At 47.3% G+C, this 14,345-nt stretch overlaps 1 protein-coding gene across 2 annotated transcripts in view; it reads left to right on the forward strand.

Moving 5' to 3' along the window:
* The window catches only part of ROBO4 (roundabout guidance receptor 4), an 84,360-nt gene that overhangs the window by 60,925 nt on the left and 9,090 nt on the right, over positions 1–14,345 (forward strand). For both annotated transcript variants that reach the window (XM_035139647.3, XM_035139646.3), the window contains exon 18: positions 9,531–9,934. In XM_035139647.3, coding sequence (XP_034995538.3) covers positions 9,531–9,934 — 404 coding nt within the window. The remainder of the gene's footprint in view (positions 1–9,530; positions 9,935–14,345) is intronic.

Here is a 14,345-nt window from a genome sequence, read left to right on the forward strand (position 1 = left end):
TTCAGTGGCCTCCTCATTGGGCTGTTTTCGAGAGACCCCACCCAAGACCCTCCTCTTCAAAATACTTTTTGTACTTCGACAAACCTCATGATTCCTCTGACTACTGACCCCTTTCTCCCATGTGTGGGTACTGCCAGTTTGGCTACCTAAGCAATGGCACGCACACCCTGAACATCAGAAATAGAGAGCATGGCGAGAACATGGTAGGCATGTTATGAGGAACATTGTTTCTTATTACAATCTTGTGCATTATCTTGTGGTTTTCAAGAAGCTAAACTGAGCACCGAGCAATGACACTCAGAGCCTGAACACTGGAAACAAAAGGAAAGCTATGCTATTACTATACGTTACTGCCTAGTGGTGCACTTTTAAGGTTAATAGTTCTTGTTTGTTGGTCCTCTGTGTGCTAATAACTTTGAAAGGCTGATTCCTTTACTTACATTAGCTGTTTGAGCTGTTAAAGAGTTGACCTCTCTGCTCCACTTTGAAATAGTATGTCCATAATCAGATTTCGGGATGCATAACTTGCCTGCTCTAATGTCCAATTAAGCCAGTTTTTCTGTTCTGGATCAGAGCAAAGGCCAGTCTAATCCAGCAGTCTGTCTCCCACAGTTCTCAGCCAGAAGTCTTTGGGAAGGACACAAACAGAGCACAAGGAGGATGGCAATGATGGTGCAGTGGTGACTTTAGCTATCGCTGGTTATGTGGATTAACCAGCATTTATAGACCAGAATGGGAGCTAATGGTTTGGAGATGGTCCCTGATAGTTTGGGATAGCTCTCTGTTTTTGAATGAGGTGACACACCTGCAGCTAATGGAAGAGGGTGGATGTGTTATGTACGTAAGAAGCTGCAGTTCGCAACTGGAATGTGAAAGAGAAAGAGATGAGAGTGTTACCCAGAGGCAGCTGAAACGAGGGGTGCAATCATGAGGAGTTGGTCCAATTGCTTGCCAATCTTCTGCCTTGTAGCAGTGCCTGCTCTTTGTCTCCACTTACAATTCGTTTGCATATTTTAAGCAAGGCAGAAATTATACAGACACCTTAAGTTGGTTCTCAAAATTTGTGGCATGCAACATTGTTGTGGCGGGAGAGGATGGCAATTGTGATGGGAAGGCTCAAGGAAATTCAAAGAAACATTTAAACATTTCAGTATATATTGCAGAATATGGATAGATACCTTTTCAAAATGAGAGCAACAGCATCAAGTGTATGGGAATGATTTGTGTTCTTATGTAGCTGCATTGCTTTACTTTCTAGAGTTCCCATGATCAGATTATAAAGTGCTTCTGTTCTATGTTATGAATCAGGCATTGCTAGTTGTTTATTTTTGTTTTCAAATGTATTTCTTATATATATTAAAAATTGGTGTGGCATGAGCACACTTTTATTCTGGAAGTGTGGCCCAGAGAAAAAAGTTTGAGAACTGCTCTAGGGCCTGAAAATTTGAAATCCTGAACTTTTAGAGTGGCATGGAGGGCAAAAATGGAACCTGAAACTAGGGGGATGATTTTAGAAGAGCAGCAAAATTGGAAGAAAAGTTCAAGGGTGGGTTTGCTGCTTTTCTTCTTTCTCTTCCTCCCTCCTCCTCCCTTCAAAGAAAGCACAGTGTCTCTGAAACCCCAATTCAAACCACAGTGCTTGGATTATTGCACAGATATGCTGCTTTAGCTCTGCGTCCTGATTTGTTTCAACCAGCTTCTGTGTTGGTTTCTGTTCTGTCTTCCAGCCAAGCCTCATAGCCCCAGGGAGGTGGCCCCCTGCATATTCCCTGAAAAAGCGTAAAGATGTTGCATGAGTGGTTCATGTATGCTACATGTGCTTTTCTGCAAAGGAGAAAATCTCAGTTCCACAATGCACGGATGTTCTTCTGACATGGAAGAGACTTGTGCATCTCTCTGTTCTTTGGAACAGTATCTGGAGGAGGTGGGGGAGTAATTTGAATATCCAATTCATGGCAGAGCCTTAAAAAAGAACTTTGCCATAAATGACTTGGGCAAATAAATGCTTTCTTAGCGCAAAATCCATTGCCTATTTCCATCCATCCTTTGATGATGGGAGACCAAAAACACAAAACTGTATTTTTATTTGTTGTTATTCATATGAAGCAGGGGTGTAGCCAGGATGAAAATTAGGGGGGCAAGGGGCGGGGGGAGGGGCCACAGTGGGGCAAGGAAAGCTCCCTTCTCCCTTGCCAGCTTTCCCTCCACCCGCCCCAGCGATCGCGGAGGGGGAGGAGGGGATTCGGGCTGCTCCGACTCCCTCCTCCCCCTCCGCAATTGGCAGGGGCGAGGGGGCGCCAGGATCAGCCTGAAATTGGGCTGCTCCGATCCCCTCCTCCCCCTCTGCGATCGCCGGGCTGGGTGGAGGGAAAGCCCCAGAACCGCGCAAAGCGGTTGCCTGGCTTTCCCTCCGCCCGCCCCACAGCCAGCCAGGGAGAAGGGACGTCTCCCTTCTCCCTTGCTGGCTGTGGGGCGGGCGGAGGGAAAGCCAGCCAAACACTTTGCACGGCTCTGGGGCTTTCCCTCCACCCGCCCCACAGCCAGCCAGGGAGAAGGGAGACGGCACCGGGCGGGCAGCAGGGCAGGCTGGCCAGCGGCCCTGCCTACGCCCATGATATGAAGTATTTTAAACCCACTCTTCATTGAGTATTTTTTATCCCAGAGTGGGCAACAATGGAGCAAAGCAATAAGGTTATATGGGAGTAGACAAAAATACAAAATCCTTTTTTTAAAAAAAACAGGTCCAGGAAATAACAGCAAATCAATAGTTCCACTACAAGACAAGCCAAATAATTGAAGTTTGCAATTTAACCAAATACCTGGGTATTCAGCATTCACAGGAAGTAACTTTGCCTGCCCACACTGGCTCCTGCACTTGGTACTACCCCCTCAGAGATTTCCCCTCCAAGTTCTACAGAGGTGGGCTGACCCTGCGCAGGGTTACTACCCCATTGCACTGCTTGGCACAACATCCCGATATGATGGATGCTCCCTGATTTGCTTTGATGCCTTTGTTTCACAACGTGAAGGTCTGTGCCACGCAGCCCAAGCTGGCTCTGCTCTCCCCCTTGCCTCGGGGTAGGTTGAAGACCTCCTGGGCACGCGGCCCCTTTCCCCACCCTGGCCTTGTGGGAATTGCACTTAACAGGAAGCCTTCAGCCCCATCCTTCTGCCAGCCAAAGCCTCGCTGGCTGCAATTAGCTAATGCGCTGTAACTGCTGCCTCTGCAGTTTGGGGACGGCTCGCCCCGCAAGACCGACTCCTTACACTTTTGTAATTGGGGCTGGGACATGGAGTTGCTGATTTTACGGGAAGCTCATTGATCCCACTCAGATAATTACAGCTCCATTTGGAGCCTAGGCGGGACGACTGCCTGCCAGCTTAAGACGTGTTTAACAAGCCTCAGCCGGTCTTGCTTGCCAGCTGCCTGGTCTCCCTGCTCCAAGCCACATCTCCTCTTCAGGGGTGGGGAATCGGGTATACACTCTGCTTCCCTTGTATGACAGAGAGTCTGGTGTTGTTGCAGTGCAAAGCATAAGAAGTTGCCTTATTTGTTGTTGTTTAGTCGTTCAGTCGTGTCCGACTCTTCGTGACCCCATGGACCAGAGCACGCCAGGCACTCCTGTCTTTCACTTCCTCCCGCAGTTTGATCAAACTCATTGGTGGCTTCGAGAACACTGTCCAACCATCTCATCCTCTGTCGTCCCCTTCTCCTTGTGCCCTCCATCTTTCCCAGCATCAGGGTCTTTTCCAAGGATTCTTCTCTTCTCATGAGGTGGCCAAAGTATTGGAGCCTCAGCTTCATGATCTCTCCTTCCAGTGTGCACTCAGGGCTGATTTCCTTCAGAATGGATAGGTTTTGTCACGGTGGCCGGAGTGGGCTACTTCAGAGTAACGACTCTACACAGCTCTGCATTTTATCTTTTATTGGTGCTGAGTATTTACAGTGCTAATGGCAGTGCTATTTACAAAGACACATCTGCTCAGCTTGAATCAGAACCTCCAAGTGGCTTTTGGCGCGTCTTGCGCCAGCATAACAACTTGGGGAGACCCATCCTCTTCCCCCGACGTTTTCTGCGCAATTCCGGAGTTGGGGGGACGGGTCTGCCCCCTTCCTTCCCCCTTCCTGTCCCACCTGGGACGATGGCTCTTCTACCCTGCCAGAGCCTTGGACACCACTTCCTGTTTCCCCACTTGAGCTGGAGCTTTCCCTCTTTTCAGCCTCGCTCGGGGCTGGGCTGGAACTCAGGAGGGGAGGGGCTTCGCGATACCCCTTGTCCCTCACAGGTTTGATCTTCTTGCAGTCCATGGGACTCTCAAGAGTCTCCTCCAGCACCATAATTCAAAAGCATCAATTCTTCGGCGATCAGCCTTCTTTATGGTCCAGCTCTCACTTCCATACATCACTACTGGGAAAACCATAGCTTCAACTATACGGAGGTTGCCTTATATACGTGGTCAAATCTCTGGCCCCATCTCCATTGCCTGGCTTCTCTAACTGGGAGCACATCTCCAGAGTCTTGCCCAGTCTTGCCCAGTCTGCTGTCTGAGATTTTCAAGCAGGGTGTTGAACCTGAGACTGTCTATGTGCACAACATATTTTCTGCTGTTGAACTATGGTGGAGAACCTCAGGTCTGAAGCCCAGACCTCCCTATCCTGACCTCTCTATCTGACCCTCGGGACTCCTCCCCCCCCCACACACACACAGGCCACACACCCCTTTTCCTAGTCCTGCTCTGCCCCTTCCTGGATATTTTTGCTTGGTTGGATAACACCACAACCGGAAGAAATGAGAGGCACAATGCAGAGACTGAAACCTCTGCACCGTAACAGTTGTTAATCTCAGAGCTAAGCGACACATTGACACTCATTTGTCCTTTATCTGAGCATGTGAGCCTGGGCACTCCAGAACATGCTAATGACTGAACATCAGAAATGAAAATGCAGCAGCGACAACAACAAACAGGGAATGAGAACAGAGGGAGGGAAGGGAGCCAGGGGAGAGGGCAGGGAAGGAAATAAGGGGTTGCACTGCTTTATTGTGATAATGTGAGAACTCTAAGGAAGGAGGGAAAACAGTGAGTGGAAGGGGGAAAGAGAAATGGAGACATTCCATTCTCCCTTTGATTCACATTTTTTTTAATGGGGTGTGTGGGAATCAGCACAGCACTAGCTCATGGCTTCCCTCCCTGGTTGACATCTTGGTAAAAAATCCCCCTTGCCATGGAAATTAGCATTCAGAAATAATATCCCATTGCTGCCAATGAGATACTCCTCCCTCTTCTCTAACACAGCACCTGATATTTATTCTGAGGCGGGAAACCCACGAGAGGATTCCTAACTTGCAGTTAGGCTCTCTGCGTGATAACTCCCCAATCTGGAGGGGCTTTTTGTGCAGTTCATTTCAGGGCTCCAAGAACTGGTGTAGGCAGGACCAGCTGCCTTTGGGTCCCTCTGCCCTATCCTGCTGAGATCCCCTTCATTCTGAAGAGGAGCCCCAACCCAGCATGCCTTAATATGTGGTGGGTTTCACAGAGCAATTTGCCTCTCCCTCCTTTTCATGCTAGGCTGCCGTCTCCGAGGCCTCTGGGCCTTAGGGCAGGATGTGGCCTGACCACAGCTTTTCATGCCAAGTCAGTTGCATTCAGGGCTGACTGCAAAATGTTTTCCAGCCCCCCGGGAAAGGCTCAGAATGGCACTGTGGTTATGGAGGAGGGACAAGAAACCTGCAGTTAAACACACACATAAATCTATATACAAACGATATCTAAAGGGTTGAGCACCATAGCCACATGAATGTTCCTCTGGAATGTCACAAGGATCCACCGGCAAGATGGCAATAAAACCCTCCATCAACAGCTGACAAATCCGCTTTCAGCTGGGATTTTTGAGAGGCATCAGCTCTACTAATGCCTCTCAAAAATCCCAGCTGGAAGTTGACTGTTGGCAGCTTTCAGGGCTGTGCAGTTGTCCCTCCAGGGCAGGACTTTGGGGCAGATGTCCAGGGCTCCACTCAGCGGAATGAGCAGGGCTGTCCCTTGAGAGCAGCCAAGACTGGCTTTCTACATTTTGAAGTGAGCAAAGTTGTTCACATGACCACCCACACAGTAAAGGCCAAAATGGTCTTGGAGGCCACAGGAGGCCTGTGGGGAGGAGGCTTACCTTCCAAGTTCCGGACTGCAGAATCCGGGACCGGCAGCCATTTGACACCGGAAGTTGCGTCGATGTAACTTCCGGTGTCGCTTTGCCCTTCTATGGGCACCCAAAATGGCCGTCACTGGCTTCGAAAGTCGCTTGTACGCATGTCAGGAAGTGCGCCGACGCAACTTCCGGTGTCGCTCCGCCCATCTATGGGCACCAAAAATGGCCGTCGCCAACATCGGAAGTTACGTCTATGCACTTCTGGACATGCGTAGATGCGACTTTTGAAGCTGGTGGTGGCCATTTTTTGTGCCCATAGAAGGGCAAATCGGAAAGAAAAAAAATGGCCGCCGGCAGGAGAAGATAACGGAGAAAAACGGTAGACGAAGTGATACGGGGGACCACCGGGAAAAGGTAAGTAAAAAAGGGGTTTTCCCGGGGAAAACGGGAGACTTGGCAGCTATGGGAGGAGGTCCCCCCCTAAAGAGCCCTCCCCTCCCAATAAAACTATTTAAGTGCAGAGTAAGTGCCCTGCTGGGGCTTGGTGTGTGTGTCATATAGGAATGGGCATTCAGTTCACATTTAAAGATATAATAATAATAATAATAATAATAATAATAATAATAATAATAATTTTATTACTTATACCCCAACCCTTTGGGCAGGCCTCCCGAACCGCTCTGGGCACCTCCCAACAGAATATTAAGAACATGATAAAATATCAAGCATTAAAAACTTCCTTAAACAGAGCTGCCTTCAGATGTCTTCTAAAAATCAGATAGTTGCTTGTTTCCTCAACATCTGATGGGAGGGCGTCCAGCAGGGCGAGCGCCACCACTGAGAAGGCCCTCTGCCTGGTTCCCTGTAACCTCACTTCTTGCAGGGAGGGAACCACCAGAAGGCCCTCGGCGCTGGATCTCAGTGTCTGGGCCGAACAATGGGGGTGGAGACACCCCTTCAGGTATCCTGGGCCGAGGCCAGTAACTTGATTCACAGGTAATGGAAGTAACTTAATTCATAGGTAATGTGTACAGAAATGCATGGACCGGAACAAGCTAGCCATAGAAATGTATTTATGTGGTGGTGGTGGGGACTGCTCTGCAAAACTGCCTATATGAGGCGAAATTGCTAATGAATTTTCATGAAGACTTAAAAATAAATAAATCACAAACTGATGTGGAAATGTTGAGAACTGAACTTTTAGATTGGAACCAGCCAGAAACCAAAAACGACTGATTTGCCCAGCCCAAATGCAGAAGAATTCATCGCAAGGGTAAACAGGGCAACTGCGGAATGTAATAGACCGAAGAACAGAAAAGCTGAGCCAGTGGTTGGGTTGGAGTTGACAGAAACAAGCCCATGCCTGGAATAGCACTCGCCTTCTTAAAGAGTTCTTTGCTGAGATTTACCTTGTAATTTAACTGTATCCCTGAAATGAAGTCGCATGAACAAGTTGCTAATTAAATCAAAACCTCTGGATTGCTGGTTTCCTTTTCTGGCTGTCTCAGGCAGAGATAGCAGTTTCAGCTGCCACCCCCCCCCAAAAAAAATGCTCTTTAAAAGATGAGCAGCATCATTCCACTTCATCCCAAATACCAAAGAGATCCTTGGCAGAGCTCCAGCATGGGCAATTTGCCTCTGTCAGGGATTTTGTGCGGGTTTAGCAAAAAAATAAAGGAAGGGCACTTAAACGAATAATGTAGGCAGATGGACACGGGTAATACTTGGAGAATTCTGGATGTTGTGGCACTGCCAAAGCTTAAGAAGACCTCAGTTTGGTCATTTCTTGGGTGGGAGGCTGCTGGCAGGACTGGATGCCCCACAGAAACATGCCAAGGAAATGATGAAGGGGTTGGAGCATCCTGAAAAGGTTAGGAAGGGGGTGTTGGGCCATGGGAGCATAGCTGCCAAGTCTCCCATATTCCCTGGGAAATCCCCGTTTTTCCAGATGTCCCCAGCCGAAAAAACGGATTTTTTTGTTTATCCCTGGTTTATTCTGGCACGGCGGCCATTTTGGAACTGGGTGGAGCATGCTCAGAAGCGACTTTTGATGCTGCTCTGCCCAGTTCCAAAATGGCTGCAGCGCGACTTCTGGTGTGGCGGCCATTTTGGAACTGGCCACAGCAGCATCAAAAGTCACTTCTGAGCATGCTCCACCCAGTTCCAAAATGGCGGCAGCGCTACTTCCGGCCTGCTACTTCCGGTCCGGTCCCTTATTTCTCAGGCTGAGACTTGGCAGGTATGCATGGGAGATGTCCATTTGGGGTCGCAACTGATGGTGAGTGGTGGAGGGCAGAACCAGAACCAAAAGTGGCAGAGTTTGCAGCATTACAGGACTGTATAGCTCCCCTCTCCCTCTTTGTTTTCCTCTCTCTTTCTCTCTGTACCACCAGCCTTTTGCTGAAATGAGACTGCATGAAATGAGACCTAAGGCCACAGTGGATCGCCAGTTCCCAGAACCTAAAGCATTTGGGGCTTTTTTAAAGTCTATATCAGAGATGGCTCATAGCATCCTTGAACCAAACAGGTGGAAAGGTCCAGTCCAACCTCCCTCAAGTCAGTCCAGAGCTAGAGCACCCCCAACCAATGGCTATCTGACCTCAGCTTGAAGTCCTCCAGGGAGAGAGAGATGAGCAGCCCTCTTAGCAGGGATGGGCAAATCTGTCACCTTTTGCTTCTCTATGTTTCTCATTTTTCCAATCTTCAGTTTAGTTCTCCACATTCCTGATGCAAATGCGCCACTATTTTGGGTGATTTCTGTAATTTGGCATATTTGCTTGCAACTTTGCCTAGTATATGCATTTTGTGCAAAGAAGTTCCCCCTAATGTAGTGCATTTTTGGTGTTATTTTATTATGATTATTTATTATGATTATTTATTCAATTTATATATCGCCCTATACCTGGAGGTCTCAGGGTGGTCACAGACAAGACCACAACATATAAAATCAAACCAAAACCAAAAACTCATAACCCCCCCCCCCAAAAAAGAGCCAAATTCTAAAAGGGTGTTGGATGTCAATAAACAAAGGCCTGGTTTAAAAGGAATGTTTTTGCCTGGTGCCTAAAGGTGTATAATGAAGGCACCAGGTGAACTTCCCTGGGGAGAGCATTCCATCATAGGCGGGGAGCCATTTTCACCCACATGCGAATTTTTAGGCTCATGGTATTTCAATGTATGCATTTTTATAGACATTACTTGACTGGAGGTCTGCACAGCAAAATTTGGAGAAGTGTGAATTTCAAAGGACTCTTGTGTTCCAGTTCTTGTACTGTTTAAGAAATGCTAATGTGTATTTAACATCTACTGATGTTGCTGAACCAATGTTGCTCATTTCTCCTTGCTGGACATAGTTTTAATTGCCTACTTTTATTGCTTTTCTCCTAAGGCAACAGAGCGACGGAGTTTCTGCTCCTCCGCGGGTCTTCTCTCCACCTCATACCTATGGCTACATCTGTGGTCCGCTGGCCTCCGAGCTGCTAGAGAACAGTGCCGTGGACGACGACCCCAACATGGAGGAGGAAGGTGGCTGCCGTTCCACAAAGTTCTTCCGCAGTTTCTGCTGGACCCCCTCGTCCAGCCTGAGTGAGGACGACGCCTCACTGGGAGGCTCCCTGCTCAACGGGTGGGGATCTGTTTCGGAGGACAACGGCACCAGCACGCGCTGCAGTCTGGTCAGCTCCACCGATGGCTCCTTCCTTGTTGACGCCAGTTTTGCCCAAGCTCTGGCCGTGGCGGTGGACAGCTTCTGCTTTGGGCTGACCCAGAGGGACATTGACAAGGCGTTGACAGGTAAGAGGTGAAAATGTTCATAGGGGAACAGTTAGGGCCCGTAGCTGCCAAGTACCCCGTTTTCCCCGGGAAACCCCCGTTTTTACTTACCTTTTCCCGGTGCTCCCCGGTATCACTTCGTCTCCCTTTTTTCTCCATTATTTTCTCCTGCCGACGGCCATTTTTTTCTTTCCGATTTGCCGTTCTATGGGCACCAAAAATGGCCACCGCCGGCTTCAAAAGTCGCATCTATGCATGTCTGGAAGTGCATAGGAGCGACTTCTGGTGTCGGCGGCGGCCATTTTTGGTGCCCATAGATGGGCGGAGTGACACCAGAAGTTGCGTCGACACACTTCCTGACATGTGTACAAGTGACTTTCGAAGCCGGCGGCGGCCATTTTTGGTGCCCATAGAAGGGCAAAGCGACACCGGAAGTTACGTCGACGCAACTTCCGGTGTCACACGGCTGCCGGTCCCGGATTCTGCAGTCCGGGACTTGGAAGGTAAGTTAGGGCCAGAGGCTTGCAAGGGCGATGTGGGGCTGTGCCTCCCTCCCTAAGCCAGGCAGAAACTTCCCAGACTTTGGGAAGGAGGCGGCAGGCTTCAATATTTTAATACTCTAATTTACCGGGAACATTTAGGAGACTAGCCTAGTCCCCCTAATCCACTGACTGCATACCACTGCTTCCCTTCCTTGAGCAGACCTTGCAGCAAATAACTGGCGCCCTTCTGCTTATTTATTTGCTTGTAATTTTCAGGCACTGCCTTTCCATAAAAGGTGCCCAATGCGTCCGGCACCAGCGGAGTCCATCAACAGAATAAAAATAAAAATGAATTCACAAGCGGATAAGCAATATAGGAATCAAACCGGAGGAAAACAGATTTTAACAAAATGGCAGCTTGTTAAAAAAATATAATTAAGGCAGATGGGGAGAGAAAGCTTTCTTGAAGAGTGGTCCATTTTTATTGCATTTTGGAGTAATAAGCAAGATAGGAATTATTGGGGTCACTGTAAAACAGAAAGTGAGGTTATGACAAGATAGGAATAGGTGTGAGTGTCTCTCTCTCATATATATATATATATATATATATATATATATATATATATATATATATATATATCCCCACACATGTGAACACTCACACACACAGAGGGAGAAACTATTTTTAACGCTCTGTATGGCATTTTAGACAAGTTAGCTCTGGATCCTGGTAGGGTGCAGTTAATCACTAAAAACATATATTTATTCCAAGGACTAAGAAAACAAATTAATTTTTGATAGCAAAATGTTCCAGCTTCCTCCTTCTCCAGCTGCTCTGATGTGAATATAAAGCTAAAGCAAAATATGAGGGCTAGAGGCCATAAAATATTTGTTGGATAGCATCCGTTTTATGGAGTATAATTATGTATTAGTTCTACTGATTATATGTATTCAGTCTTATTTGATTCTTTATTTATCTGTACATAAAGAGAATTGTGTGGTTTTGGAGGGGTGTGTGTGTGAGAGGGGAACACACAGCAAAGGCTGCAATCCTGCATCTACCGTCCTATAAGTAAATCTCACTGAACTCAGTGGGACTTACTTCTGAGTAGATATGCATAGGATTGTGCTGTAGTTTAGGGATACAGATTGAAACACAGAGCAAAACGGATCTTTGGTGGAGGACAAATGCTTTTAAAAAGGATATTAATTGTGCCTCATTATGGGGAAAAACAAGTATGCTTCCACCCCTCCTAATTTTTTTGGGGGGGTGTTCTCTCTGGTGTTCAGAGGTTTCTGAAATACCCCCCCCTCGCTTTCTTCTGAATCCTGCTCTTATCAGGTGTTTAATGTCACAGAAATGGAGAGTACCAATCAAAATAAGGGCAGGACAAAGAACACCAAGGGTGGTATTCAACTAAGTTTTACTTAGAGCAGATTCCTGGGAATTAAATAACACTACTAAGTTAGACTCTGGGGTTGCGGCGCTCATCTTGCGTTATTGGCCGAGGGAGCCGGCGTACAGTTTCCAGGTCATGTGGCCAGCATGACAAAGCTGCTTCTGGAGAACCAGAGCAGCGCATGGAAATGCCGTTTACCTTCCCGCTGGAGCGGTACCTATTTATCTACTTGCACTTTGACGTGCTTTCGAACTGCTAGGTTGGCAGGAGCTGGGACCGAGTAACGGGAGCTCACCCCGTCGCAGGGATTCGAACTGCCAACCTTCTGATCGGCAAGCCCTAGGCTCAGTGGTTTAACCCACAGATTCATTTCTGTAGGTTTACTCTGAGTAAAATTTAGCTGAATGAGCAACCAGGACTGCATCATTTGCTGGAAACAGTTTGCGCAGGTTCCCCTTTTACACCTATTTTTATATCTTTGCTAAATTTGCATTGTATGCATATGAATATTTATTTATTTAACGGCGTTTTCTTTTGCCCTCTTTCATACCCTCCAACATTTCTCTGATGAAAACAGGGACATCTTATTCAATAATAATACAGTGGTGCCTCGCAAGACAAATTTAATTCGTTCCGTGAGTCAATTTGCTTTGCGAAAAATTCATCTTGCGAATCACAGTTTCCCATAGGAATGCAATGAAATTTCTTTTTTTGCCCATAGGAACCCATTAATTAAATTTCAATGCATTCCTATGGGAAACCGTGATTCGCAAGATGAATTTTTCACAAAATGAATTCGTTTTGCGAGTCACCATCAGATCGCAAGATGCATTCGTCTTGCGAAAAATTCGTCTTGCAGGACATTCATCTTGCGACGTACCACTGTAGTAATAATAATAATAATAATAATACAGTTGTACCTTGGTTCTCAAACGTAATCCGTTCCAGAAGTCTGTTCAAACCAAGGTGCAGCTTCTGATTGGCTGCAGGAGCTTCCTGCACTCAATCGGAAGCCGCGGAAGCTGCACCGGATGTTCGGGTTCCAAAGAACATTCGAAAACCAGAACATTTCTGGGTTTTCGGCATTCAGGAGCCAAAACGTACAAGTACCAAGGCGTTCGAGAACCAAGGTACAACTATAGTAATAATAATATTTATACCCCACCCATCTGACTGGGTTGTTACATAATAAAACATTAAACAGTTTTTAAAAAACATTCCTGTACAGGGATGCCTTCAGATGTCTTCTAAATGTTGTATAGTTACTTTTCTCCTTGGCTCAGAGATCACATCATACCTTCCAACATTTATCTGGTGAAAATGGGGGCGTCCTAAGGGAAAGTGGGACATTCTGGGATCATATCACAAACTGAGAGGGCTTCTGTAAATGCGGGACTGTCCCTGGAAAATAGGGACACTTGGGGGGTCTGCTCTTTGCTTCTGAGATGCATCCCTCTTTTGGGGTGTTGCAACCAACCTAGAGAGCCCCCCCCCGGCTTTGCCCAGCCAGCTGACAGCCAGCTCTACAAGTGTGAGTGAGCAGAGCCTCGCCCTCCCTGGAGACACCCTCTGGGACCGTGGAGTTCAGTTGCACGCAGGGTGTGATCCAGCCTTTCTGGTGCAGCCGACAGCCCCATTGATTTATTCGGTATCTCCTGCTCAGGTTGTGGGCCCTTCCATTCAATCTCTGTTCCTCATAATAAGGCAGACGGCCAGGGAAGTGCGGTTTGATTTATCGCAGCAGAAATTCTCCCTTGCCGTTAGAACGAGGCTTTTGTTTCAAGTTCTTCTCCCTGTATTGCAAACTTTGAGGGCCGTAAATGACAAGATTGATGGAGCAAGTGAAAAAGAGGGGAGGCCAGGGAAGGCAGAAGGGAGAAAGAGCTTCCGGGCACAAATATGCTGAAAATCGCTGAGCGACTGGCCAGGAGGCAGCTCCCATTCACCTTCCCCTCAAAGGCAGAGGGAGGATTGGTTTCGCTCCTTCCTAACTGCTGCATTTGAAACTCTTCCTGCCTTTGTCCCCACCCCCACCCCATGTTGGCCTCAATTGTGAGGTCAGGTAAGGCTTAGTGTGCTTAACCTTGGACTCAGCTACACAGCAGCAAATAAAATGTTTTAAATGTGTTGCAAAGTGCAGTATGCAAATGTGGCACTAGATGGCGACAGGGAGCTATGCAAAATTCAATGGATTTTTCAAAACGTTTTGAAATAAAGCATTTTCACAGTATTTTTTTTTTTTAATAATATGTGTGTAGATTCCACCCCAGACATGCCTTTTGGGCATCCCACCAGATTTCTGCATTTGGCATCGCAACACAATCCATTCCAAGTCAGTTGGGAGACTGGCAACAGCAGGGGAGTCGATAGGGGGTTGACCCGGGGTGGGGTGGGGGGCAAACCCCAAGTCTTTTCTGCCAAGCCTCAGTTCTCCCGCCCCTTCTCCCCCAATCCACATTTTAAAAAGGTTTTAAATATATATGTGATTAAAATGTAAAGACAAAACTTTTGCTTACAATGCACTGCAAAGTGCAGGGCCAATATGAGACC

The sequence above is a fragment of the Zootoca vivipara genome, chromosome 14 (assembly GCF_965207765.1).
Source record: "Zootoca vivipara chromosome 14, rZooViv2.hap1.1, whole genome shotgun sequence".
NCBI lineage: Eukaryota > Metazoa > Chordata > Lepidosauria > Squamata > Lacertidae > Zootoca > Zootoca vivipara.